Below are 27,668 nucleotides of genomic sequence, written 5' to 3'. Positions count from 1 at the left end.
CAAGGTCAATGTGTCTGCTTCCACAGATGACAGTTGTGGTCATAAGGTTCTGCAAGGTTGATGTGTCTGATTCATCATATGCTAGTTTTGGTTGAAAGTTTCTGCAAGCAGCTATTTATTGCCCTTGTTTTTTCCTTGTTCATCTGCTTCGTGTTGTTTGGACTGTTTTTGGACAACCCTAGGTTATTTGATTATTATCAAGCTATGTCCCTCAATGGACAATAGCAAAAACAGGATTTATGTACTCAACCTAAAATCCTTTTCTTAAGAGTCCATTAAGAGACACAGTTCCCTCCTATGCTATTGTTCTCTCTTTGCACTGCTTGCACAACTGAGCAGGTGCGAGGTGGAAGGGTTTATAGCCTCAAAAAAGGCTGGCCTTCAGTCTTCTTAGTGATTAATGTCCATTTCTCCTGTAGGCAGCATAACAACCCATAGGCTGCTTAATCATCATGAAGCTGTGTCCCTCAATGAACTGCAAAGTACAAAAGTCCTATTATATTGCAGCTTAACAGTCTTTAAATTTAGTGCCTGCATTAGTTTACTTTTTCATGGCTAAGAACATCTTTAGCGACTACCTTCTCGTAAGGTAACCTGTAAAGAATAAAACACTGTTAGGTACTAACCCCATCATCACCCATGTAATGGAGATGAACAAAGTGCAGCTTGAATAACTACCTTGTCTCCTATAGGTACAGTTGAGGGCCATGCATAGATACGCAAGGATAATAAGTATATTTTTTATGGAATTATAAATATTTTACATTTTTGCAATATATTACTTTTTTGTTTTTGGGTTTAGACACACTTTAACTAAATGCTTTTTTCAGTTTCCAGTAAATTCTGATTATCAGATCTTTTCAGTTTAGCTCATGTTTCTTCTATTGTAACACTAACTCAATACAGAAATTTTCATAAAGGCAGACCCCTCCTGTTTTTTTCCTGTATTTTCCAAGTAGCATGTTTTCTATCTCACGCCCCTCTGTGGATCTATGTGTGTAATTTTATTTATTTATTGTTTAAAATAAAATATTCTATACCTGTGATTTCCAAATCACATCCTGTTCTTGCAGTTGAAATAGAACTGCAGTAAAGCAGAGCTATGATTTCTGCAAAAAAAAAAAAATCTAAAAATTACATTTGCAATGACACTAAAAAGCACCAGGGGGAGCCCACCAGACATTTCCATGTGCGTGTTTAAAGATGTAAAACTTTTAAAATGCGCAAACTTAATAATATTATTTATTCAAATAGAATCATTGTTTTTGGCAATACATAACATATCTTCGTTAAAATCCTAACCCTGCCTAGATGAAACAACCGTAACAAAGTCAAGTCACGTAATTACATCTCCTCCAATGGATCCTTAAAAATGTGACATACATAAATAACTGAGGAGTCTATCTACAAGACAACTCCATCATTGTGGCTTTGAAAGGGGAAAACAATTCAAGTTAAGCTGGTCAAAGAATTAATGCCTGCAACATTTTCTAAAGATGATGATGAGAATCCAGACATAGGTGTCCCCATTTGAAGGATGCAAAAAATATTATGTACAGGTAAATATAGCATTTCAAACAATGGTTTAAAACACGGGTCTCCAAACTTTCTAAACAAAGGGCCAGTTTACTGTCCTTCAGATTTTACGAGGGCCGGACTGCGGCCAGGTGGAGTAGACAAGGTCCCGATGTCAGTGGAAAAAAAATAATGCCCCATTGTTTGGTGTCAGTGAAAGGAATTCTGCCCCATCATTGGTGTTATTGAAAGGAGTTGTGCCCCCTTCATTGGTGTAAGTGGGGACAATTGTACCCAGTTGTTGGTATCAGTAGATGAAATAGTGCCCCAAAGGGCAGATAAAAGCAAGCAAAGGGCCGCATCTGGCCGGCAGGCCACAGTTTGGAGACCAATGGTTTAAAGTATGGTATCATTTTACCTGTGAAACTGATTAGAATAGCACTTCCAGGGGGCAAGAATCAAGAGTAATGAATATATCGGATTATTGTAGTGGAATTATAACAAGCTCTCAATTCAAACGAGCAATTTATCATAGTGACTACCAATAACATTTTTAATACATGTAATTTTTAAAGCACGTTTTTTACATTCCAACAAAAGATATGTATAAATGCATACAAGGAAACAGAGATGTAAAAAAGAAAATAAATACATTAAAAAGATAATTAGCATTTGTGGGTAGAGATAACTGAGATGCTCCTTAGAATTTATTTGTGGAAAGGACATGTTAGCTGAAGTTCTCCAACTTCCCAATACTTTTTACCCTTTATGTGCTTGGACATGTGCCTAGACAAGGGTAAATGAGGAAAATGATAAAATAAATAGGGGGGAAAGGGCCTTTGCTAATGGGGCCATTGTGGCAGGATGATGTGGAAGCTAGGAAACAAAGCAATTACATTTGGCAGCACTGATGACTGTGGACCAGGGACGGACTGACCATTTGGGAATTCGGGCACTGCCCGAGGGCTCGGGGTCAATAAAGGGCCCCATGAGATGCCCCTGGTACCTTTCATAGGCTTTTTTGGGTGTTCTTTGAGTGTAGACGAGGACACAGGGGCCCCATGATCCCCTATTGCCCGGGGGACCCATGAGTTGTCAGCCCGTCCCTGCTGTGGACACTGGAGTCTCTTTCAAGTCTTTCATTGTCTTGGTTACTAGCAACAATGCTCATTCAGGCCTCCTTCATTTTGATGGATGTCAGGCTCTTGTTACATTTAGGGGTGCCATTTTAGTATACTGTTTGGAGATAATGCCACCAATTACAGAAAGGACAATGGAAGAGTAGGCAGAAAAGTGCCTGTACTGCATTTCTGGGCCATTTCAAGCCACTGACCCTTGCAGGAAAGAAATTCGCACCATCCATGGCCTGCCTGAGGGTTCGTTCAGAAGGGTGCTGAGTCCCATCCTCCATACAGAGATGCTTTTTACTGCATCTGCATCCATCTTGAAGCTGTGTGCAGACACCCCAAAGAAGTGGATGCAGACACATTGGCTTCATGGACAAAGTCACATATAAACATTTTACATGTGGGCGAAGTGGATACATGGCAGCGCAGACAGTGTTCGTTCAAGGCCGTACACCCTCACCTGCACGGATGTACAATTGGGAGTACGGCATCCCAATTGACATGAATGGGGCTGTCTGAAAGGGGATGCATGGAGCACCTGTGCATCGCCATGTGAGTAAACACGACCCATGCAGGGGGCTACGCTGTGGTACATCTGTGTGAACAAAGCCTTAGATGCAGAATAGACCTCTACTGAAGACATGGGTGTCAGGGATTGCCTAAAGGTGGACAGAGTAGGATACAGCCAGGAAGGTTGGATGAGACAAATATGGGTGCTGCCACAGCTGACCTCATCCATAAAAACACTGGTTGCCTGACTCAATGGAGGTACATGCACATGGAGGGTTAGGGTGGGATGTAGACTGCCCAAATGGATGTATTTTTGTGCTGGGTACAGCTCAGCTGTGGACAGGGGCGGACTGACCATTTGGAAACTCGGGCACTACCTGAGGGCCCGGGGTCAGTAGGGGGCCCTATGAGATACCCCTGGTACATTTTTCATAGGCTTTTTTGAGTTTGGGCAGGGACACAGGAGCCCCATGATCCCCTATTGCCCAGGGGCCCCATGACTTGTCAGTCTGCCCCTGGCTGTGGACATATCAATGTCACACAGATCGATCACCTGAGATCAAGGATGGATGTGTACCACTGGAGACAGCCCACATCCAGGTGTACACCTCCGCCCCTCACCTCAGGTAATGTCTCCACATGTGACATGGCCACCCGTCATTGATCTGTACAGGTTTTCTTGACTGGAAACACCTGGTTCCAGGACTCTGATTAGGGTGGCCACATTCTAATGACCACCTTGGACAACCACAGAACCTGTGTAATTAATATGTGTTCGGATTGAAAGGGATGAGGTGGCAACCCTAACTGGGGGCTGTGTGCGGCCCTCACCGCCCATGTGAAAGAGCCCCTCTGGTCAGAACTCCTGGTCTGCACACTGGTCTCAGGTCAGTGCCTCAGGAAGGACTGAAGTCCCAGGAGGAATATGTTAGTCCTGTAGAACTACAGGTGAGGGCTACTAAGGGTTAATGGGCGGGCTGCAGAGCCGGTCCCCGCGCAGTCCTCGTCCCCTCAGGAGCAGGGAGCCATCCAGGAGCATCCCCCGCCATCCCGTACACTGCTCTCCCGTACAGCGGGCGGACTGCGAGTCCCATGATGCTTTGCACCGAGCCTCACACATTCCTCAGCTCCTCTCCAAACTTCTGACTTTAACCAGTTCACGGTCGGCCCTCCGGGGCTCTTTAAGAGACGGCGTCACCGCGGACACGGCTGCAGCTGATTGGTAGGGGCCCCCTCCTCTCATTCCGGGGGGTTTGTTGGAGTAATGGGGGAGGGGACAGAACCCCCCAGTAAGTTCTGAACAGAGAATTCAGTGTCACTGAGCCGCAGGCAGCGCAGCGAGACTCATCAGAGTGCATTGAGCCTGGATAGGGAGGGCTGAGAGCTACAAAGGGAGCAGTCACTAGGTGCCGGGAGGACACCGGGGGGACCGGGCACAGGGACACCACCTGGGACAGCCACAGGCTGAGGGGAGCAAGGTAACCCAGGGACAGCATGGCATGGGCAGGATTATCAGTGGAGGACTGAGCACAGGGTACATTGTAGCTGGAGGGACAACTTGTCTCGGGACTGTCATAGGGACATCCTGCCACAGAGGGAGCACAGGGACAGGCTGGTCCACGGTTAGTATAGGGACAACGGGGACAGGCTGGTCCACGGTTAGTATAGGGACAACGGGGACAGGCTGGTCCAGGGTTAGTATAGGGACAACGGGGACAGGCTGGTCCAGGGTTGGTGAAGGTACCATAGGGACAGGCTGGTCCAGGGTTACTATAGGAACAACGGGGACAGGCTTGTCCAGGGTTAGTATAGGGACAACGGGGACAGGCTGGTCCAGGGTTAGTGGAGGTACCATAAGGACAGGCTGGTGCAGGGTTAGTGGAGGTACCATAAGGACAGGCTGGTGCAGGGTTAGTGGAGGTACCATAGGGACAGGCTGGTCCAGGGTTATTGGAGGTACCATAGGGACAGGCTGGTCCAGGGTTATTGGAGGTACCATAGGGACAGGCTGGTCCAGGGTTATTGGAGGTAGCGCAGGAACAGGCTGGTCCAGGGTTAGTGGAGGTACCATAGGGACAGGCTGGTCCAGGGTTATTGGAGGTAGCACAGGGACAGGCTGGTCCAGGGTTAGTGGAGGTAGCACAGGGACAGGCTGGTCCAGGGTTAGTGGAGGTAGCACAGGGACAGACTGGTCCAGGGTTAGTGGAGGTAACACAGGGACAGACTGGTCCAGGGTTAGTGGAGGTAACACAGGGACAGACTGGTCCAGGGTTAGTGGAGGTAACACAGGGACAGGCTGGTCCAGGGTTAGTGGAGGTAGCACAGGGACAGACTGGTCCACGGTTAGTGGAGGTACCATAGTGACAGGCTGGTCCACTGTTAGTGAAGGTAGCACAGGGAAAGTCTGGTCCACAGTTAGTGGAGGTAGCACAGGGACAGGCTGGTCCAGGGTTAGTGGAGGTACCACAGGGACAGGCAGGTCCAGGGTTGCTAGAGGTGATAGGACAGGCTGCTTCAGGGTTGGTAGAGGAACCACAGGGGCAGGCTTCTTTAGGTTTGCTGGATGTACTACAGGACAGCTTGGTTCAGGGTTGCTAGAAGTAATAGAACAGGCTGCTTCAGGGTTGGTAGAGGGACTGCAGGGACAGGCTGATTCAGGATTAGTGGAGGTACCACAGGGGCAGGCTACTTTGGGTTTGCTGGAGGTGCCACCAGGACAGCTTGGGTTGATAGAGGAACCACAGGGACAGGCAGCTTCAGGGTTGGTAGAGGTCATAGGACAGGCTGATTCAAGGTTGGTAGAGTGAGGAACAGGCTGAGTTAGGTTTGCTGGAGGTACCAGAGGGACAACTTGGTTCAGGGTTGGTGAAGGTAATAGGAGAGGCAGCTTTAAGGTTGGTAGGTGTATCGGTGGCACAGGCAGGTTCAGGCTGATAGAGGAGATAGGACAAATTGATTCAAGGTTGTTAGAGATAATAGAAGAACAAAATACACTGGGGTTTGAAAAATAAAAGAGGGACAGGCTGGTTCAGGGTTGGAGAGATATAAACGAAAACTAGGGTTCAGGGTTGGGGAGAATTGAACCAAGACCAGTGGGTTCAGGGTTGACACAGGAGTAGGCTGGTTCAGGGTTAGTAGAGGTAACGGTGGACAATCTAGTTCATTGTTGTATGGGTATTTGATGGATGAACCAGTTCAAGGTTGGAGGAGGTAATAGAGAAACAGGCTAGTTCTGGGTTGATAGAGGTACCAGAGGAGGGGCTGTTCAAGGTTGGTAGAGGTACCACAGGACAGGCAGGTTCAGGGTTGGTAGAGGTAATAGAGGAGAGGCTGGTTCAGGGTTGGCAGCAGTACCAGAGGACGGGCTGATTCAGGGTTGTTAGAGGTATCAGAGGAATGGGTTGGTAGAAGTAACAGGGAACAGGCTGGTTCAGGGTTGTTGGGGTACTATATAGAGTTGGCAGCATAGGGATAGGTTGATTTAGGTTAAGTGGGGGTACTAGAGGGATAGAATTGCTCAGGGATGATTGGAACATCAGAGGAACAGTTTGGTTTAGGGTTGATAGGGGTAACAAAAGGACAGACTAATTGGTAGAGGAACTAACAGGACAGGCTGGTTCAAGGTTGGTAGAGATATCACAGACACAGGCTGGTTCAGCACTGATAGGGATACCAGAGGGACAGGTTGGTAGGGATTCCACAGGGGAAAGCTGGTTCAGGGTTGGTTGGGATTCCACATGGGAAAGCTGGTTCAGGGTTGCTTGGGATTCCACATGGGAAAGCTGGATCAGGGTTGGTAGGGGTTCTACAGGAGCAGGCTGGTTCAGACTTAGTGTAGGAACATTGTAGGTCAGAGATGGTGCAGTGGCAGATGCATTGAAGGTCCTAGAGGGGATATAGGCTTGGTTAAAGGGCTGCACAGTGTTTTCCTGCTTGTTGACGTGTGGTTCATGCACACCTTGGTGGATATTCTTGTAGAAAAGAACATTTCAGGGAAATGGTTAAAGAGGGACAATGCAGGAGAAAGTGAGCAAAGGGGGTTGTACAGTTTAAGAGAGAGATGATTCTGTTGGTTATGAGGCTGGATGAGTAATGCCAGAGATAGAAGGTAGGCTGACGGAATTCACATCCTTTGCAAAATTTGGGATATCACAAGGACTAGTGAGGTTGTTGCTGTGTAGTGATAATTATAACCCAACCTAATTGCACAATTATAGAAGACAACATAAAGATGATACAGTTGCACTATGTTCTGGGAGAAATATAAGACCTCAAGCCATTGGACAGTGTCATCAGTGGTTTTCAGAAAGGACTTGAATAGTGGCAGTGTGGTGTGGCCATTATATTAGTATAGGGCATCATACACACTATCTGTGTCCAGCAGTATCACCCTGGTTAGTGTGCTGTCATCTCTGGGAATGGGTTCACTTGCCCAGATCTTGCTTCTGTGGTATGTATTTTCTACTGCACATGGCTTGGTACCGTTGTCCGATTTCTATGCCTTTGGCCATGAAGAGGGTGACTCAGTGACCCGAAGACAAGACGATGGTGGATCAGGATTACTACCTATCTCTAGAGCATTTACTTTCTTTGGGGACAAGCACAGCGGTCTTTATGTGAGTATATTACAGAACATTACTATTCATTGTTATCTTGACATAGATGTAAAAGAAAGTTTCCTGCCTTGCCATTCTAATAGACTTTATCTATCAATCATGTAGAGTGTTCCAGTAGGATATAGAAATGATGAGTAATAGATTGAACACATTAATGATACCTTGTCTACATTTATTCTCTTTGTATCTTGTGCGCAAGCTGAACTGGGTCATTTTTAAGTGCTTATGATTAAATATTAGCTAAGTACCACAACTCTGGGAATTTGAACATTTGTATGGAAAAGGAAACCTCTTTTAAACTGTACCCTGAAACTACACTGATATTCATGCTGAATAATACACAGATTACTCTTAAAGAGATAACTGCAATACTATGTAACATCATGCTGACCATTCATACTAACTTGATGTGGATCACAATTGCTAAATGTAGACGCATTGCAGAGTAAGGCAGTTCAAAGTGTATTGACTATTGGCAGACAACTATCCAGATATCAGCTTTTTTCGTTTCACTTTATTAAACTGAAATGTGATTTTTTTGCCATAGGTCATTGCACCTAGCACTCTCTTAGTAAATAAGGAAATGGCATACCTTCTGGTGACTACTACCTTTTTGGCACTTTTGCACCTAAGACAAATGATGTTAGGGCAAACAACAGATCAAATTGGTATTTCAGTTTCTGTTTTGGCATTGGTGGTTTTATTCATTCACCATCTCACAGAAGCTCCAGGAGTAAGGTGTCCTGGTAGTAGTTTGTTCCCCATTCTCAAGGCAATAACAAAGGTGTCACTGTGTCTTAGTTGGATTCACAAATTGTTGGTTTCTATTATATGGAAAATCCATCAGGGGGAGCATAACACCATCACCAAGCTTTGTAATGTCCGTGAGCAGAACAAAGAATTCTGGTAGGAATCCTTCAGCACTACAGCTACCAGAGACACAACCTGACAGGTGAATCAACTATGCAAAACTGGAGCATCAAATGGCCTTGCACACAGCCAGGAAGAAAGAAATGTGTTTTTCTCAGTACAGCCTTTTTTTCAGATGTATTTTTTATTGGCCCATGTATACAGCTGCATAAAGATCAGTAAACCTGTACTGCACTTACATCTGTAAAATTTAAAATAGAAAAATCAGTGTCCAAAGTCCTGTGCATGGGTTGTATTTTACGCTCTATACATGTAACGTTTACATGTATACCCACCACAAATGTACTGGTCTTTTGAGGCCTGTTATGTAAATATCAATAATGTGTAATCAGCTTGATTACAGGCTATTGAATTGCCATGTTGGTCCTGAAAGGCCATTTGTATCCTAGCAATGAAGGACTCTAGGTGGCAAGAGCCACTTGGGTCCTAGCAAAGAAGGATGCTACATAACAGGAGCTGTCTGCATCCTAGCCTAGGACTGTAGGTGGGAAGGGACAAGGATATGCATGTAAATTTTTCCACAAACAATACATGTATATAGTGTACTGACAATATTTTTGTAGGATCTTGCTTGCCAAACTAGTGTATTATCTTACCGTTAAGATGTCTGCTGTTGAATGGAAGCAAACCATTTAGTATGGTTCGAAAGACTTGTACATCTAGAAAGTTGCTGAGAAAATGTTGGATTTTGTTGATAAGGTCAGTACAATGTTTATTGTACACATATAGAACCTTATAACTTATGCTCCATGATCCTAGGGTAAAAATAGTGCTACGTCCTCCCTTATGGGGTTTATTGAGCATTGTAGGTGCCAAGTGCTGGGCAAAGTGCATGGGGGGGGTGTGAAGAGCCATAGTCTTCGGACAGCTGAGCAGTTAAAGTACTTAGAACCTGTACATTTAGTTCTGTAATAAGATACTTTCTAGAAGCAAGTTTGTTACCATGGGCTGTAATTGTGGCTCAGGGTTGATAAATATTCATGAAATGTTAAACTCTTTAGTCATATACATTTAGAACACTTCCTTGTTTAAAAGTAAACAATAGGTATAGTATTAACCTGACGTCTTTGAAACATGAAGATTTGCAAGCTAAATATTAGAGTCAAGCATTTCCTTGGATAATTCATGCACAGATTTCTGTAGCTATTTGAGCAGCCTGAGCATGGTCAGATAAAATTGTGTTGTGTGTTGGACATGTCTGATAGAGCCCATGGTCATTCAGTTGAGTTCTGTAGCACAGAGGAAACCAAACTCCAAATGTGGCTCTTTGCTAGCCTTTAAAGTGCCCTTGGGGCACTATTACTCCCACAGACACCAACAATGGGTTGCTATTCCTCCCACCCACACCAGAGATGGGGAACTAATTCTCCCACTGACACCAATGATGGGGCACTATTTCTCCCACTGACCACCAAGGCTATGGTACTGTTTACTCCCACTGATGCCAGGGCATTTTCTACTCCCACTGGCCACAGTCCGGCCCCCTAAAGTTTGAAGGGCCCTTTTGAAATTTTAGAGACCCCCTGCTCTAACATACTGAGAAATATTGTGAATCTGCCTTCCTGTAACTTCATAAAAGGGAATATTTCTTCTATAGCACACATATTAAATGCAGTGTTATCACAGATTTAGGACAGTTGTAATGCTAGGTAAGAGCATTATGAAGACTGGCAGAACTTGTAGATACCCAGCCATCTATTGCAAGCTAAATGCTGCACATGCTGCCATTGTTAACCCGACTTTTTTTCCTGCATTTTCCTGAGTATGCTTTAAAACATATTTGCTAAGAACAAGACCTTTCTGTAGACTTATCAGATAAAAGGTGATATACATATGAACACTTTTATCTGCTTTCTTTGCTCTGTTTTCTACACATATACATAACACATATACACCTGACTTTTCAGGTGTAAAAAATGATGTCAGAGGAACATACTTTATGTTAGGGGACACTGGTGTATATGTGTAGAAAACAGAGCAAAGAAAGCAGATAAAAGTGTTCATATGTATATCACCTTTTATCTGATAAGTCTACAGAAAGGTCTTGTTCTTAGCAAATATGTTTTAAAGCATACTCAGGAAAATGCATAGCAGTAATGTGTATTGCCTTGCCTTTTGGAAGCGCTGTATTACATCTTTGCAGGAACCAGTTCAGGTAAATTAAAGGGCAAAACAGATCACAATGCCTCAGAAATCCAGCAACCAGTTCACCACATTGGTGACAACCAAGTTGTGAACAATATTTGTTTGCCATGTTTTGTGTATTTTGAAAAAGACTGTAAATTACATGATGGTACACATGGTGTGATGAGACTTAAAATGAATCTGATTTACTGTCGTCTACGACACTAAAAGCCCGACTCCAGGCTTCCCCCTCCCATTTGACCCTCACTAGTAATTTATGCTTTTTAGTTTTACTAATTAATTTTTTCAAGTCTCCTGGCCAGTCACTTGATACTGCATGGTCCCTGCAGAGAGTGTCCCTGGTGTGAATACATGAGTGTCGCCCTCTGCAGCAGAACACTGTGACTGTAGAACGCCATGGTGACACACCCTGATGATAACTTGCCCTCTCAGTATGAATTGAAAGTAAGTATTGCTGCCAGATCTACTTCTCAGGCTGTACTTTGGTAAACAGAAAATAGATCCTGCAGCATCTCTAAAAAATAAAAAAGCTGTGTCTGCTATCCAGCATATTCTGCAAATTTGCACATTGCTTTGCTTTTGACTCTAGGGGGGGGTGGTTACATCACTCCCTCAATCAGGTGACAGCGCTCGGTCCTAGTGATTGGATATTAGATCCAAGCATTATTGCATGGGAATGATTCACAAGGTGACAGTGGGGCGCTGTTCACTTTGCAAGCGAAGTAGCTCTTTGCAAGGGCTAAGGAACATAGTGATTGTGGTGAAACTCTTCTTGCTTCCATCCATTCAATTATGTTCAAGGTAAAAATGCATTTTTTTTTTAGTTTCCTTGCACGTTGGGGTATTCTTTGCAAACTGAATCATTCAGTAAACTTAAAGTGAACAGCCTATTTGCTTTTAGTAAATCAACTCCAGTGTCTTTTTAAAGGGAAAGCTTTCTGCTTAAAATAATCCTCCTGGGTCCTACGTAAGTAAAACCCACACTGTAAAAGAAGATGCAGTATACTTGTCTTTTTGGAGGCCGATGTCTTGAAACTTTGCCGCTTTGCTAATTCCCCAGCTGCTGTATATATGCAAGTTACAGGTGTGTTGAAATTCTGCTCCCCCTCAGAATGTGGTTTCTCCTGCAGGCTCATATGTCCTGTAGTGATGTAGTAGCCGGTACGAGGAACCACAGCATATGATTTCTTTCAACAGGGATGGCAGTGTTACAATCATCTTCGTTTAAGCTGACCATAGATTTCTTTCGTTCAACCTGCAGGCATAATGAAAGAAATCCAACAGGTTCCTCCATTCATGCTAAACAGCATGGATGGAGGAATCTTCCCTAATGACCATTGCATTCTGACAGCCAACACCTGCAGCTGTCAGAATACTTGAACAGTAACTGCAGCTGATAGAATGCAATCACTATTCTGGTGCAATTTTTCACCTGTCTCTTTCAGTCTTCAGATTGAGGTTTATCAAGCTGAGTTAAATACTGATATAACTGTCACAATGAATGTATCAAATAAATGTCCTATTAATCCCCTTACACATGGGCCGAATATCGGTCAATATCGGCCGGTTCAATAGAAACCGTCCAACATTTGGCCCTTGTGTACACACGCCTGTCCAACAGAAGTTGGCCGAACGGGCATGCTGGAAAACTAGCATCTGATCAGCATCTGATCAGTGCTGGCAGCCAATGGCCAACTGGTGTGTTCTGGCTGATGGGTAGTCCCCCTGTCAGAGCACAGTAGCTTAGCAGGGAGATCGCTGTACTATCATTGGATAGTTAGTATAACAAGTTCCTATCGAGCTCTCAGTTTTTTTCATTCAGCCACTGGGTTGAATGAAAAAAGAAACTGATGATGTGTACCCATCTTAAGAGGCCATGCACACTGGGCTTAAACAGTTCTTTTGGCAGAAAAACATGCTCATATAAAGTGTTCTTGTACACGTGTTTAGCATGTTTTTCCACCAGAAAACGCAGTCCAGAAGAGTTTTTTTTTCTGCCTCTAAACACTGATCTTAAAATATTCCTCTAAATGTCATAATGTGCATGGACACATAGGATAACATTGAGCTGCTTCTACAGGCAGAAAAAACCCTGCAAAACTCCTGCAGAAGCAGCATTTATTAAGCCCAGTTGCCCCATCACCACTGTGTAGGTCAGTACAGTTTTGACTTTTCCTATATCATAGCCCCTTTATTTAATTCTTGTATTTATTTAGCACCAAGATATTGTAAATGACTCTACAGGGTACACAGAACCAGTGAACCATGCCTGTGAGATTGCCACTCTAAGGAAAGCCAAATGACCAACAAATGTGGTAGGAACTCTGTGTGGAGTTCAAGTCATTTTGAGACTGCTTAATGATGATTCTGCTGGGTCTTTTTGTGATCATTTCTATCCTGCTAAATATGAAAGTGTGATACAGTGTTTGGTTATTTAAAATGTGTAGAGATTCAACATTTGATTTGCAGCCAGATAGTAGAGGAACCGAGGACTGTGTTTTTTTTCCTAGGAAATCCCAAATCAGTGGCTTTACGGGCTCTTGCAACATACTTAGACACATATTGTGTTGTGTTCAAATCGTGACTCAAACAATCATGTTCAGTGTGTGTACAGTGGGATAATACTTCGGAGAGCAGAAGGGTTAACGCCATAGAAAAAGGCAGTATTTATAAGACTGGAGAGAGGTGGGTGGGTGTAGGGGAATAAGGTCTCTGCCATCTGACCTTCTTTTATAACAATTTATACAGCTTATGCAACAATATAGAAAGCTTTTTGCCCCAGTGAAAACAATTTGTTCTTAGTATGCAACTCCACTCCCTAAAGTTTGTAAAGTTTTTTTCTAACTGAAAGGAAAAAAAATGTGGAAATTTGACTATTTAATTCCTTGGAGTAGTGGAACTAAATCCAGATGTAAATTGCTGGAAGCAGAGGATCTCAGCAGTGCTGGATTAAAAACACATATACATTTTATTCTTCAAAGCAGAACATTTTCTAGCTGCACACATGAAACGCATAGACTTGTACACATAGAAGTTTGTTTACTTTCCTAGACACACAGGTTAAATTAAGTGTTAGTGTACATCTCTGTTCTCATTGTGTATGTAAGATTTATGATGTGCTTTATATTGCTTTATACCACAGACTGCAAATGAGTCATCACAGTGTTTTAGGTACAGTAATGAAACAAAAAGCTGAATATCTTGATTGAACAGTATAGGCATTATATTTAAACACCATGAGTTATAGGGGCATACCTTCAGGTGATTGGACTCTGGCAAGCGGGGTAACTCCAGTATAACCTTACCCTATTCTGTGAATCCTCTGGTTTCTGCTAGTGTCTAAAGGTGATGGACCGCTTTACCTTCATGGAGAAATTCACTTCACTAATTCTTTATTTTTATTCAAATTCTTAAGTCAACACTTCAGTCTTTTTCCTGCATAGAAGCAGTGTATCCGGATTGGTGCAACCTCAGTAAAACTTTGGGAGCTGTACCCAGCTCTGGCCACTGGATCCTGCATAGGCGTTCACTTTGGCACTTGGTGCAACACTTTGGGGCAGCCATAGAGTGCTATACAGGTCCAGGGTCATGGTCCATCGCTATGGAACCCAGTGCCTAAAGGCCGCTATGGGGCATGCCCACCATGACGGGCAAAGTCTGGACTTTAATATATACAGTCCAGCATCGTGGACATATAAGACAAGGTCACCCTGTATCTCTGACTGTTGCTGTAAAGAACGGGGCTATGTTTGGAATGTACTCACTTCATGGTGCATACGTTTTAAACTTGGCATTAAAATTTAAACTTCTCAGAGCTCAGAGCTCAGATGGATGACCCGGTCTTACATCATATAACACCACTTCCTCCAGGAGCCCTAATAAGGTACTCAGTCACTTCCTCCCACACTTTTGCCATGGGGATTCACTAGAGGATGGTCTATACCTGGGTTACCATGTACTCCTTACAGACATGCCTACGCAATTTCCTGCACTTTACTCCGCGAGTACTGACGGGGAAATACCCTCACTTGTAGCTATGGTGGACACCATGTGATAGGAAACCTGTTCGAAATTGCAGGTGAACAGTTGCCCTGCCGAAGGCTCCCACAGAGTGACGATACATCCCTTGCATAGGAGCAGGACCCAGTTCAAACAACGTCTGTATCTGATTCTAGCTCTGTTTCAGCACGCAACATGTGGCCGATCTGACAAAAGCAGAATTTTCTGCATCTATGTCACAATTCCTTGGTCAGATTATGGCCTTAATATAGCCATCTTTGTCCAGGGTTCAGAAGCGCCCTTTTCTTCTCCTGTTCCTGTTTCTCAGCTTGAGTCTGATCCTGATCTGCCAGTCCTAGAGGATGCAGACACGAAAGGAAAAGGATATCGAGGCAGTATTGGAAGAACCTGTGGAAAATTTCCCTTCCCTAGATTGCCACTATGTTGAAGAGGCAGCTTCATGCAACATGCTTGCTAACATAACATTGAAGAGCTCATTGCTTATGTCTGCAAGAGCCTTGGCATTGCACTCCTCTGTCTCATCATGGACATTTGGGTACAAAGAAACACTAAATCCTGCAAAATATTCCCTGTGCATGAACATATAGAATTTACAGTCTATAACCACTTGCACTCCAGACGATTTACCTATACCCCCTTGACCAGGCTATTTTTGCTATATGGCGCTGTGCTACTTTAACTAACAATTGCACAGTCATGCAACACAAATGAAACTGTTTTGGTGGTATTTGATCATCAATGGGTTTTTTATTTTTTGCGCAATGAATGAAAAAAGGCAGAAAATTAAAAAAAAAAAAATATTTTCCACTTTTTTCTAAAAACTGCTGCAGGGTGGCTAGGGAGTGGCAACAGGATCATGCCAAAAAGGATTTTGTTTTCCCCCCAAAGTCTTTGCTGATCTTCATTTAGTGGAAAAAGAGTTTGCAGGAAGCAAATCCTATGACTGATCCTGCCGTCTCTGTTAAAAATAAATATCTCACTGTACCTTTTAAAGATGTTACTTCTTTCAAAGATTCTGGAGATAGAAGGTGCGAGACTCTCCTTAAGGCTCTTTTTGCTTTCACAGGCCCAGCCTTTAAACCATCTCTCGCTGCCATTTGAGTATGTCAAACTGCAGTTAATTGGACTAGGACAATAAACAATCAACATGACCTTGTATTTCAGGATCATTCTGTTACAGAACAACTGCAGCAATTGCCTTCTGGTCTGCTTTTTATGTGGATACCCTAGAACATGTCATGAGACAATTTTCCAGGATGGCTCTAATATCCATTCACATGCACAGAATCTTTTGACTGAACACTTGGAAAACTCAAACTGCTAATAAAAGGCACATTACATGTATGCCCTTCCAAATAAGACTTCTGTTTGGTGAGGCACTTGACCAGTTTATCATATAGGTCACTGGAGGAAAGATGTTACTTCCTCAAAGGAAGATTCCAAAAGCCTTTTCCATAGGATCTCCTAGTTCCTCAAAATGTCGAGCTCCTGCCCACTTTACCCAGTTTGCAACCTCATAAAGTTCAGCCCTTTCTTTTGGCACAAGGCTTGGCCCACAAAAGCCTTAAAGCCTTCCTCAATGCTCTTTTCTCAATGAAGGGGGTGCCCTCACTCTCTTGAGTTGGGGGGGGGGATGTCTGTTACACTGTGCCTCTCTGTGGGACACAGACGTGGGTGGGTTCAATCAGTGGTTTCCATCAACAGATTCCTTCAAATTACAAAATTCTACATGGAATCTACGAGGTCAGTAATTGCCTCTCTGAAACAAAAAGAATACCTGGCATCATGGGATATCCAAAATGTCTGTACATACCTTCCCATTTTCCCACTTCATCAGCGATTTCTCTGGCTGAAAATCACTTTTTTTTTACAAGTAGCAGCTTCACTTTTTACAGTAAAGTTGAGAATTCAATATAACTGCCGCTCCCTGTATTTTAGTGTTTACTGTATATAATCTCTACCTATGTATTTTTTCTTTGTACTCACTTTGAATTACCATTTACTTTAACCATGACTGTCTTTCTTATGTTTGTAGAAATTATCATATGCAGCCTAATAAAGAAATAGCTTTAAATATCCATGTATAACATTTCATATATAGATACTGTATCTTGCAAGGATCCTAGAACTTTGTTGATCTGCAGATTCTTTCCACTCTCCAGTTAGTTGCTTTTCCCCATACTCTAATATAAATATGTTTACTGGGAGCTGGTCAGCCTAGGATCATAACTATGTCTTTCATGCATGTGATAGTGAGAGATAACGACCACATTCCTCCAAAAGTGGTTTCTGTTTACTTTTCCTATATATACCAACTTGTATAGTGTTAATAAAAACAAAGGTTCTAAGTTGTATCTTAAAAAATCTGAAATGATCTACTGATTCAAAGTTAAAGTTTAAATACGTGAAGTTTTCAATAAACAATTCTTGGCTTATCCGAAAATTTAATTCTTTTATTGAAGTGAGCACTGCATATAACTCTTGAATTTACTAACCTGGAGGGAAAAATGTGTTTGAATGAACCCTAAAGAAAGACTCTCAAAGACTTTTTCAACCTTTTTTAACATGGAGGAACCCTTAAATTAGTCTCAAGGAACCCCTGCTAATAATTGCTATATCTACAGCTACATTAGTATGATTGTCTCTAGGAAGAATGCTCCTTGTATTTGTGGTCATTGGGGAGCATCCGCCCTCACAGATAGCTGAAAAAAAATATTGCTGTCAGTGATTATCCATCTGAGAGGCAGAAATTGTTAATTGCTTGAGGAACCACTAGCAACCTTTGGAGGAACTCTAGTTGAGAAAGCCTTCTCCTGGTCCAGTTTTATTTCAGAGATTAGGGTAAATAAAATATTATTTCTCAGGCACACTAGTGATTTTTACTTTCCAAGCAATATATATTGATTGACCTATTTGAAGCACAGTTGATGAAATTTATTAATTAAGACAGAATGTAGTCATAGCAATCTACCATGTATAGAGTATTTGTTCCAGAGTGCATGAGATTTTATAATGTGCTAGTCAGTGTACAGTACTCGGCATAAATGAGTACACGCCAACAGATTTGTCAGAAAACCTTTACTTTCCTTTCAGAATCAAAATTTTCTGTGGGACACTATACTACAAAATACTCCCACAAATGCAGGTCATTGATTGTAAACAAGATTTGTTCATTTGAACACACAAAAAAGTATTTTTCCTAACAAATTAATTCAACACCATGTTGCAAAAATGAATACACCTCAATGAAAGTCTTAGGAGCAAAGATAAATTATAGACAACAAAATCCTAATTAACAAGAATTCAACTACAGGTGAGTCTAATTATTCATTAAACAGGTGTACAGCAAACAGTTGATTATACAGGGGCGTTACTGAACAATGAAAACCCCTTCCCATTTCATGCTGTTAGCAATGGCACCACATGAAGGAGAAATGTCACAAGGCCTGAGAAAGAAAATAATTTCTTTACACAAGAAAGGTGAACGCTACAAGAAGATCAGCAAAGCTTTACTTATCATTCAGAATACTGTAGCAAAAGTGGTACAAATATTTAACAAAGATGGAACTGCAACCACCTCACAGAGACGTCCAGGCCATCCACAGAAGTTAACACCTTGACAGGAGCGTCTTCTGATAAGAAGGGTTGAAGAAAATCAGCATGCAAGTTCACTGCAGTTAGAAGTAGAAAACCAAACTGGGGTGAATGTTTCCCGTAACACAATACGGTGTACACTATGAAGGAATGGCATGCATGGGTGTTGTCTACGAAGGAAGCATCTCTTAAAACCCATGCACAAAAATCCAGCCTAGAATTTGCCAGAGCCCATGCTAAAAAAGAATAAGACAACTCGGACTCTGTACTCTGGAGTGATGAAACCAAAATAATTATTTTTGGAACTGATGGCTGCAAAACTGTATGGCGTCTCAAAGGTGAGGAGTACAAAGAAAAATGCATGGTGCCTACAGTGTAACATGGTAGTGGCAGTGTCCTTCTGTGGGGCTGCATAATTGTTGCTGGTGTCGAGGAGCTGCATTGCATTGATGGTATCATGAATTCACAGATGTACAGCTCTATATTGCAATTGAAGATGCTTCCATCACTCTGTGCCCTTGGTCACTGTGCACTCTTCCAACATGACAATGATCCAAAACACACATGTTCAGCATCATTCTCCATCTGGCACCCAGGCTCTAAAAGAGGTCGTTCTTGAAGAATGGAAAAAGATAGATGTCGCAATATGTCGCCAACTTGTTCATTCCATGTCTAGAAGACTTATTGCTGTCCTTAAAAATCATGGAGGTCATGCAAAATACTAGATGTGGTAGTTTTTGTTGTGGGGTGTATTCATTTTTGCACTGAAGATTTTGTAATCTAAGTTATATTATTAGCCGTATTTTCATGTAATGAGCTAATCAAATGTTCTTTAAAACCCAGTTTTGTCAAAATTTTGGAAATTGTTTTCTGTTCATTGAGATATTGATTAAAATCTGATGTCAACGCTTTTATGACTCCCCCCGGCCCCACGCCTGAGGAAATTGAGTCCCATTTTGCTCCACAGCCTGCAAGTGTGGGTTTCGGTACGCTACTTTAGTGGCTTGATGTCGTCCTTTCTGCCCTTGCTCCCGATTATCAATAATCCTCCTTTTCCGCGGGTTTGGATAAGCGTAATTCTCTATCATATGTTGTCCAGTGGGAGCGTTTGTAGCTCAATGTTCATTTAATACGGCACTGGAGGCGGGATACAAAGTACTGTTTCGTTGGTATTTGGTCTCGGCTCGTATAGCCCAGGCGCACCTTGCCTATAGTGATTGCTGCTTTCAGGGTTGCAGCCATCGTGGAGATGTGTTGCATATTTGGTGGTCATGTCCGAGGCTGCCTTGTTTTTGTACTCGTGTCTTTGGCCTTTTTGTATTTCAATGGTTTTTATTAGATATTAACAATTAACACAGGAGCAACAAATCACGCCCACGCAGGGGCTATCAATTGCACAAACAAGAAGTAGAAAATTAAAGAAATCAGTGCTCTAACACCAACAGGGCAAAAGATCGCCCATGCAGGGCGTAACCATTAGCCGCCCGGCCAATGGCCGTTTGGCGGCTTCAAATGTGCCTCTGCACTCCGGGTGCACGCCATTTGGCGTGCTCCCGCACATGCGCAGTTTGCGCTAATGCAGAGCGGCGCAGCAGTGCGATCTGTCACCGGCCGTGCACCTCGGACACGGCCGATGACAGATCCGAGTACCGGCTCCCGTTGCTGGTACCATGTGACCTGCTGTGACCAATCACAGCAGGTCACATGACAGTTGTATACAATGGATGGCTTCATTCATGATGCCATCCATTGTATACTAGTGCCTAGCTGTGAATGGTCACAGCTAATCACATGCACATGTCATGTGATTAGCTGTGACCAAATCACAGCTAAGCACAAAAAAAAAAAAACAAAAAAAAAAAAAAGCTGAATGAATCGATTTCATTCAGGTAAATGCTTGCTTATAGCAAAGTAATTCTTTGCTATAAGCAAATTGTGTAAAAAAAAAAAAAAAATGCTGATCACTTCCCCAAAGTAGTACAATGTTACTATGGTATAGTAAAATAAAAAAAAAATCTTAAAAAAAAAAAAAAAAAAATGTAATAAAAAATTAAATATAATAAAAAAATAAAAAATATATATATTTTTTTTCATACTGTCACCAGTCAGTGTCCCTGTTCACCGCCATGCCAGTTATATGATGATGCTGTACTGCACTGGTGACAGTATGTAAAAAAACAAATAGTGAAAATAATTTTTTTAATTTTTTCATTTTCCGAAAAATTATGACAAAAAAATACAACTTCAAAAAACTCGCCATGCCTCTTATGAAGTACGTCGGACTGTCTACTCTGCAAAAAGGGGTCATTTGGGGATATCTGTACTATTCTGACATTCTTGGACATCAAGAAATTAGATTGGCTGTCAGTACTTCAGGATTGATCAATATTCAGATCTATACCATAGTTTGTGAACTCTATAACTTTCCTGCAAACTAAAAAATACATCCTAATTTGGGTTATTTTCACCAAAGACATGTAGCAGAATACATCTCGGCCTAAATTTATGAAGAACAATTATTTATTTGTAAACTTTTATAACAGAAACAAAGAAAAATGTGTTTTTTTTTTCAAAATTTTTGGTCTTTTTTTGTTAATTTAGCAAAAAATAAAAACCCCAGCGGTGATTAAATACCACCAAAAGAAAGCTCTAGTTGTGTGAAGAAAATGATAAAATTTTAGTTTGGGTACAGTGTTTTATGACCGCGCAATTGTCATTCAAAGTGTGAGAGCACTGAAACCTGAAAAATGGCCTGGGCAGGAAGGTGTAAAATTGCACGGTATTGAAACGGTTAAATAACAAAACATAAATATAACACTGATAATAACTCAGACTAAAGGCAGCTATCCACTGCCACACCAAAAGCAAACAGAAAAAAAAAAGGGGGGGGGGAGGAAGGAGAAGTACGAAAGAAAAAAGATAACCAAACCAAGAGCAGGGATCCAAGAACGCCAAAGCCGAACAACATCACATCCCCAGACTAGCCGGGGGGAGCGTGGGAAAGGTATATTGCAACCACGGCTCCCATATTTTCAAGAATTTACATTGGGAGTCGTTGCAGATACTCGACATCTGTTCATTGAGCATCATAGTGGTCATACGTTCCCGCACTCCCTGAAGAGGACAAATGGGCTCTTTCAGGCCTGAGCAATTGTTCTAGAGGCCGACAAAAACAAATAGGAAGCCAACATCTGCTGATGAGCCAAGAGGCTTGGTATGGGACAATGAAGCAAAGCATACCGAGCATCCTGTCGTATAGAGAGATGGAACAAGGTGAAAAGGAGGCCAAACACACGAGACCAAAAACGAAGCAGCCTCATGCATGACCACCAGATATGCAATAAATCACCACGATGGCCACAACCCCGAAAGCATCGATCACTGCAGGCAGGATTTGCCTGTGCCAAACGAGCCGGAACCCAATACCAACAAAACAATACCTTGTAAGCCACCTCCAGCGTGCTCGTATTAAATGAGCATTTAGCTATGAGAGACCAGACCCTATTCCAGTCCCCCGGATCCACAGCCACTCCCAGGTCGCGCTCCCACTGAACGACATATGAAAAAGAAGTATGCGACGAGCGTCTATTGAAAGCTGCATAAAGAAGGGAAATAAGGCCTGGGGCGCCCGGTTGCTGTTGGCAAAGCAGTTCAAAGGCAGATTTCTGGTACGGGAAGACAGAAGTGCCCCGCAATGAGAGCAGCCAATGCTGCAATTGAAGGTAACGAAAACATTCCGCCAGAGGGACATCCCGTGACTTCTGAAGAGAATTCCAGGTAGGGAAGGACCGAGAGGTCAAAAAGTGTTGTACCTGTGAAAAACCATTGGTCACCCACCAAGAAAACGCCCTTGGTTGATCTAAACCTGGTGGGAAGAGGGGGTTGTTAGTGATTAAGAGCAAAGGCAAAAAAGGTGTCAGGAATGGACTTGCCAGTAATGGTGGGACTCACCTGCCTTGTGGGCTGCAGTACCAGGGCTGGCCAGCAGGTGCTCCCAGCAATCAGAGACTCAACCCTGCAGCCAGCCAAACACCTGAAGCTGATTATGCAGGTGTATTTAAGGGATGGCCAGACCTGCAGTCTGGGCCTTGGTGTGTGTTTTTCCTGGGCCCCTGTATCTTGTTACCTGAATCCCTGTCCCTGTCTGATTGATTCGTTGCTGACCCTGCCTGATCCGGACCTCTGCTGACTTCTCCTGTTTGATCCCTGGCTTGTGACCCCGACCATTCTCTGCCTGACCCCCCGTTACCTACCTGCCCGTTAGTTGCTGTACCCGGCTCGTGACCTGACTACTCTCTGCCTGCTCCTCCTGTTCCTACCTGCCCGATTGTTATTGACCCGGCCTGCCTGACGACGCTTGCATTGTATGTATTGTTATCTGTGGGTGGTTGGGTTCGGTTCGTTTGCACTGTGTTATGTTTTAGTATTGCACTGCGTTTATGTATTGTTAGTGTTAATAAATTATATTGTTTATAACATATCTGAAGCCTGCGTTTCCCTGCGTCAGTTCACATACCTCTGGTCATACCCTGGAGCCCTGACAAAAGGTGACATTAGGCCACTGGAGTAACATACCGAGTCCCACACTTGTAAGCCATGGAGCAAAATTGGACTCAGTGCCATGGGGCGCAGGGCAGGGGGAAGCCATAGAAGTGTCGATATCGCAATAGGAGTACAATTAGGTAATTCCAGGAGGGTCTTTGGCCTTTTTTACACCTTGTTCTATCTCTCTATACGCTGTTTGCTCATCAGCAGAAGTTGGCTTCCTATCTGTGTCTGTAGGCTACTAGAAAAATTGCCCAGGGATGGAAGAGCCCGTCTGTGGCTATGACCACTCTGATGCTCAATGAACAGATGTCGAGTATCCGTAATGACTCCCAATGAAAATGTTTGAAAATATGGAAGCCGTGGTTGACATGCTTTTCCCACGCTGCCCCCAGCTAGTCTGAGTTTATGACGCTGTATGGTAAATGCATTCCCGGAACACTGCTTCTGGTCTTGTTTTCTTCTTCCTTTACTCTTTTTTTCCTCTACTCTTTTTTCCTTTCTTTTTTGTTTGATTACGTGAGGCTATAGATCTTTGCCTTTGGCTGGAAATGTTTGTTGGTTTTATATCACTGTTTCTGTATTTTATGTGCTATTGATAGCCCCTACATGGGCACGCTTCTTGCATTGTTGGATTTACTATACTGATTTTTTTTTTTACGTACCATTGATAGCCCCTGCGTGGGTGTGTCTTTTGCTCTAATCCTTCTTGTTAAATTGTTTACAACAGTTATTAAGAACCATTGAAATACAAAATCTGACTTTTCAAAAGGGGTATACTCATTTATGCTGAGCAAAACATCTATATTTAGAGAACCAAAATCACAGGATTGCTTTTAATGTGTTGGAAATAAAGTGGGTACCTTGAAAGTGACGCGTCAGCAGCGGTCCACCCTAACCTACCTTACTTTCCCAGCTCAGTACTAAAATGGGCGTAGAGTAACTATTACTTGTTCTGAATAAACTTGTCCTATATTTCATTGCATTGTGTCATATAAACAATGCCATGGCGTGGACTGCTCAATCAGTTGTTAAGGGTGTCCTTCAAGCACTGTGGCATCAAACACATAACGTTTGCAGGGGCATTTGTTACATGACAAACCAATGGGAAGAGGTGCAGCACAATGTTCTTTAAGACAGTTAAATACTAAACATGTCTTGTTAGCATATTTGAATAAAGAGTAGGTGAGTAAATAGAGACACCAGTAGGTGGTACTCTCGCTTAAAGCTATTAAACATTTTAGAGTTCTTGGGGTAGTACATAGGCAAAAAAAAGTGTAAACTTATGCGCTATGAAAAGTCTTCTTCTCCATTATAATCTTGTGAAATAATATTGTCTGGCTGTGAAAATGTACCACTGTCTGTTGCCTGTCCCACTGAATGAATTCTACTGTGATCTTGTGGTAAGCATAGACAAAACATTTCTAACAGTATCCATCCAAAATCACTGGGATGGCTGATGATCAGAAAGATGTGGCCATTTCGAATTCTAAAAAATATAGCTACATGTAGGAAAACTCAGTAGAATCACTATCCATGTATGTACATCTGTGTGTTTCCAGTGCAGCATGTGATATGCACCATAAACTTAATGCTAGACAGATGTCACCCGAAGCACATAATGTATACACATTCAGAATTTCTATGATACAGATCTATTTTGGTGCATTTTGCATAATTGTGTATATCGTACAGCCTTATTGGAAAGAATTATGAATCTGGCAAGGATAAAGATGCAAGAATTAATTTGTGAATAACTGAGAAAGGCCCTGCACTTCTACATCAATGGCTCCTAAAATATACAAACGCAATCTACTTAACCACTTGAAGTTCGGACACGTTTAGCCCCTCCTGTCCTGTATCACACTTTGAATGACAATTGCGCGGTCATGCAACACTGTACCCATATGAATTTTTTAGAATTTTTTTTAGACAGATAAAACTTTATTTTGGTGGTAATTATTCACCACTGGGATTTTTAGTTTTTTTGCACAGCACAGCCATCCAAAGCAGTGTGCTTACAGTGAAACACACTGACACAGACCCCTAGTAAAACACTCCCAGCACACAGTTAACCCTTTGATCTCCCCTCATGTTAACCCCTTCCTGCCCAGGGTTATTAGTAAAGTGTCACTAGGGATGTCAGAGACACCAAGTCAGTTCCCCACAGTGTCAGAATGCCCGCCGCAGTCCCTCTGTAAGTCACTGATTGCCACCATTACTAGTAACAAAAAAAAAAATTCCAGTATCTATACCTCCATTTGTAAATGCTAAACTTTCACGTAAACCATTTAATTTACACAAATTTTTTTTTAGCAAAGACATGTAGCAGAATACATTTTAGTCTAAATTTATGATGAAATTTGATTTTTTAAATTTTTGTACTGCGCATGTTAATAGCAAAAAGTCAAAAATATTGTTTTTTTCTCAAAATTGCTGGTCTTGTTTTTTTACAGTGCAAAAAATAAGAAACGCGCAGGCGATTAAATACCACCGAAAGGAAAGGTCAATTCCTGGGGGAAAAAAGAAAGTAAATTTCATTTGGGTGCAGCATTGCATGACTGCGCAATTGTCAGTTAAAGTAACATAGCGCCGTAACACAAAAATAGGCCTGGTTAGGAAGGGGGTTAAATCCTCAGGAGAGCAAGTGGTTAATTGTTGAAGAAATAATGAAGGAGTAGTCCACACCTGGCCATGAAACAGCTTTTGATTCAATTGTCCAATTACTTTTGGTCCCTTGAAAAAGGGGGGTTGGCTATTCTTAAGAGCTGTAAATCCTAAACCCTTCCTCCAATTTGGATGTACATACCCTCAAATTAAACCTGAGAGTGTGCGCCTTCAGCCCATATCCATTATATAACTATAGCTTGAATATTTTTTTGATAAATACCTGAAAAAGACTAAAATGATGCCTGTGTCCAAATATGTGGACCTAACTGTATATATCATAGTTTGTTGACTCTATAACTTTCACACAGACTAAATAATATTTTTACCAATGAAATGTAGCAGACTACATTTTGGCATAAATTTATAAAGAAAGATTAATTGTTTACAAAATTTTATAACAGAAACTAAGAAAAATATGTTATTATTTTTAATTTTTGGTGTTTTTTTTTCGATTATATAGTAAAAAAATAAAAACACCCAGTGGTGATTAAAGTGTTACTAAAGGCAGATTTAAAAATAAAATTAAAATAACAAACATGTTATACTCATCGCCTCTGTGCAGTAGTATTATACAGAGCGGCCACGTTTCTTCTCTTCTCTGGTCCCCTGCTGGAGATCCTCGCTCCTCCTGTTGTTTGTGTGTCCCCATAGCAAGCCATTTGCTAGGGGACACGCGCTGCCTGCTCGTTCCTGACCTGTGTGTCTACAGAGCCGCGCTCCATAGACACACACAGTGGGACTTAGCCCCGCTCCCCCACTTCCTCTTCACCGCATTTGATTGACAGCAATAAGAGCCAATGGCTTCTGTTGCTGTTCAATTTCCTGTGCAGAGGAAGCGAGGGGAGAAGAGATTCAGCCATGCACAGCTCTAATCTGTTCTCCCCTCTCTTCCCCACACAGGGAAGGCGGAGCATAGGGAAACTAAAAACGTTTTTTACATTAATGCAAGCAATGCATTAAGGTAAAAAAGGTTTTCAGGTTTAGTATCACTTTAAATACCACCAAAAGAAAGCTCTATTTGTGTGAAAAAATTATAAAAGTTTCATTTGGGTACGGTGTAGCAATTGGCAGTTAAAGTAGCGAAGTGCCGAATAGCAAAAAAAATGCCTTGGTCACGAAGGGGTAAAACATTCTGGTGGTCCAAAAAGTGGTTCAAAAAATGATTTTCTTCTGTGGTGTCCTTATCTTGGTTTCTTTTTCATCTGTTTCAGCATTGCATTCAGCACTGTTTTTGTAAATTGCTCACTGATAGGTAGAGTAGCAACAATACAGTATTTACTTTTTGTTTGTAGACTTTTTTCCTACAGTGGATTGATGAACACTTTTACATATATACTTTTGTATACTTGCTTATCTTTAAGCATCTTAAAGGTCTTTAGAAATGTATTTGGATCAGGGCATGGTTCAGTCAAAAGCTAACTAAAGCTAAATCTACTCCCACCTATTCAAACTACCCTGTGAAAGGAAAGAAAAATGTCTATACTTGCCTATTCTGATCTGCTCAGGTTTCATGATCAGTTGTCAGTGGCGGCTTCAATGCAGACGTTGTTAGCGATCTCTCCTCTGCACAGAAGCCGCTGCTGGAGAGGTCATGTGACCGTAATGGAGTGGCTTCAGAATAAGCAAGTATACACATCTTTTCTTTACAGGGTTACATTAGGCTTAGAATGGGGGTGGGAATAGGTTTACCCTTAGTAACCTCCCCTTTAAGAAGAGCAGATGCAGTAACTAGGCAAACTTTGTATATTTTATTTTGGGACAGGGCACCTTTAAACTACATTGCTGACCTCATTTTAATGATTGGATTACTTTAGTATAGTCACTCGATGGTGGTAGTAACAATTCTCAGTGAATTCTCAAGGTGCTTATCAGATATTTTGGTTCTAATTTTGGCCTTTGTGTTGCTCATAAATATAGGTGCTGCCAAAACTGGTGACATTAATAAGACATGTTTGTGAAGAGTGGGATATTTATTTTTGGGAAGATAAAACTTATA

General features: G+C 42.1%; 1 protein-coding gene across 7 annotated transcripts in view; it reads left to right on the top strand.

Moving 5' to 3' along the window:
* Window positions 1-5,147: 5,147 nt before the first annotated feature.
* SNED1 (sushi, nidogen and EGF like domains 1) overlaps window positions 5,148-27,668 on the top strand; it is a 269,441-nt gene continuing 246,920 nt past the window's right edge. For 2 of the 7 annotated variants that reach the window (XM_089665825.1, XM_089665812.1), the window contains exon 1: window positions 5,148-7,768. In XM_089665825.1, coding sequence (XP_089521951.1) covers window positions 7,571-7,768 — 198 coding nt within the window. In that variant the 5' untranslated portion in view covers window positions 5,148-7,570. The remainder of the gene's footprint in view (window positions 7,769-27,668) is intronic. The other 5 variants (XM_089665804.1, XM_089665792.1, XM_089665819.1 and 2 more) reach the window with 4 other exon arrangements.

This window comes from Staurois parvus, unplaced genomic scaffold, assembly GCF_062004578.1.
Source record: "Staurois parvus isolate SC_StPar_1 unplaced genomic scaffold, SC_StPar_1.0 ptg000049l, whole genome shotgun sequence".
NCBI lineage: Eukaryota > Metazoa > Chordata > Amphibia > Anura > Ranidae > Staurois > Staurois parvus.
Note: the sequence above shows the minus strand (reverse complement) of the source record. Positions and strands in the feature narration are given on the sequence as shown.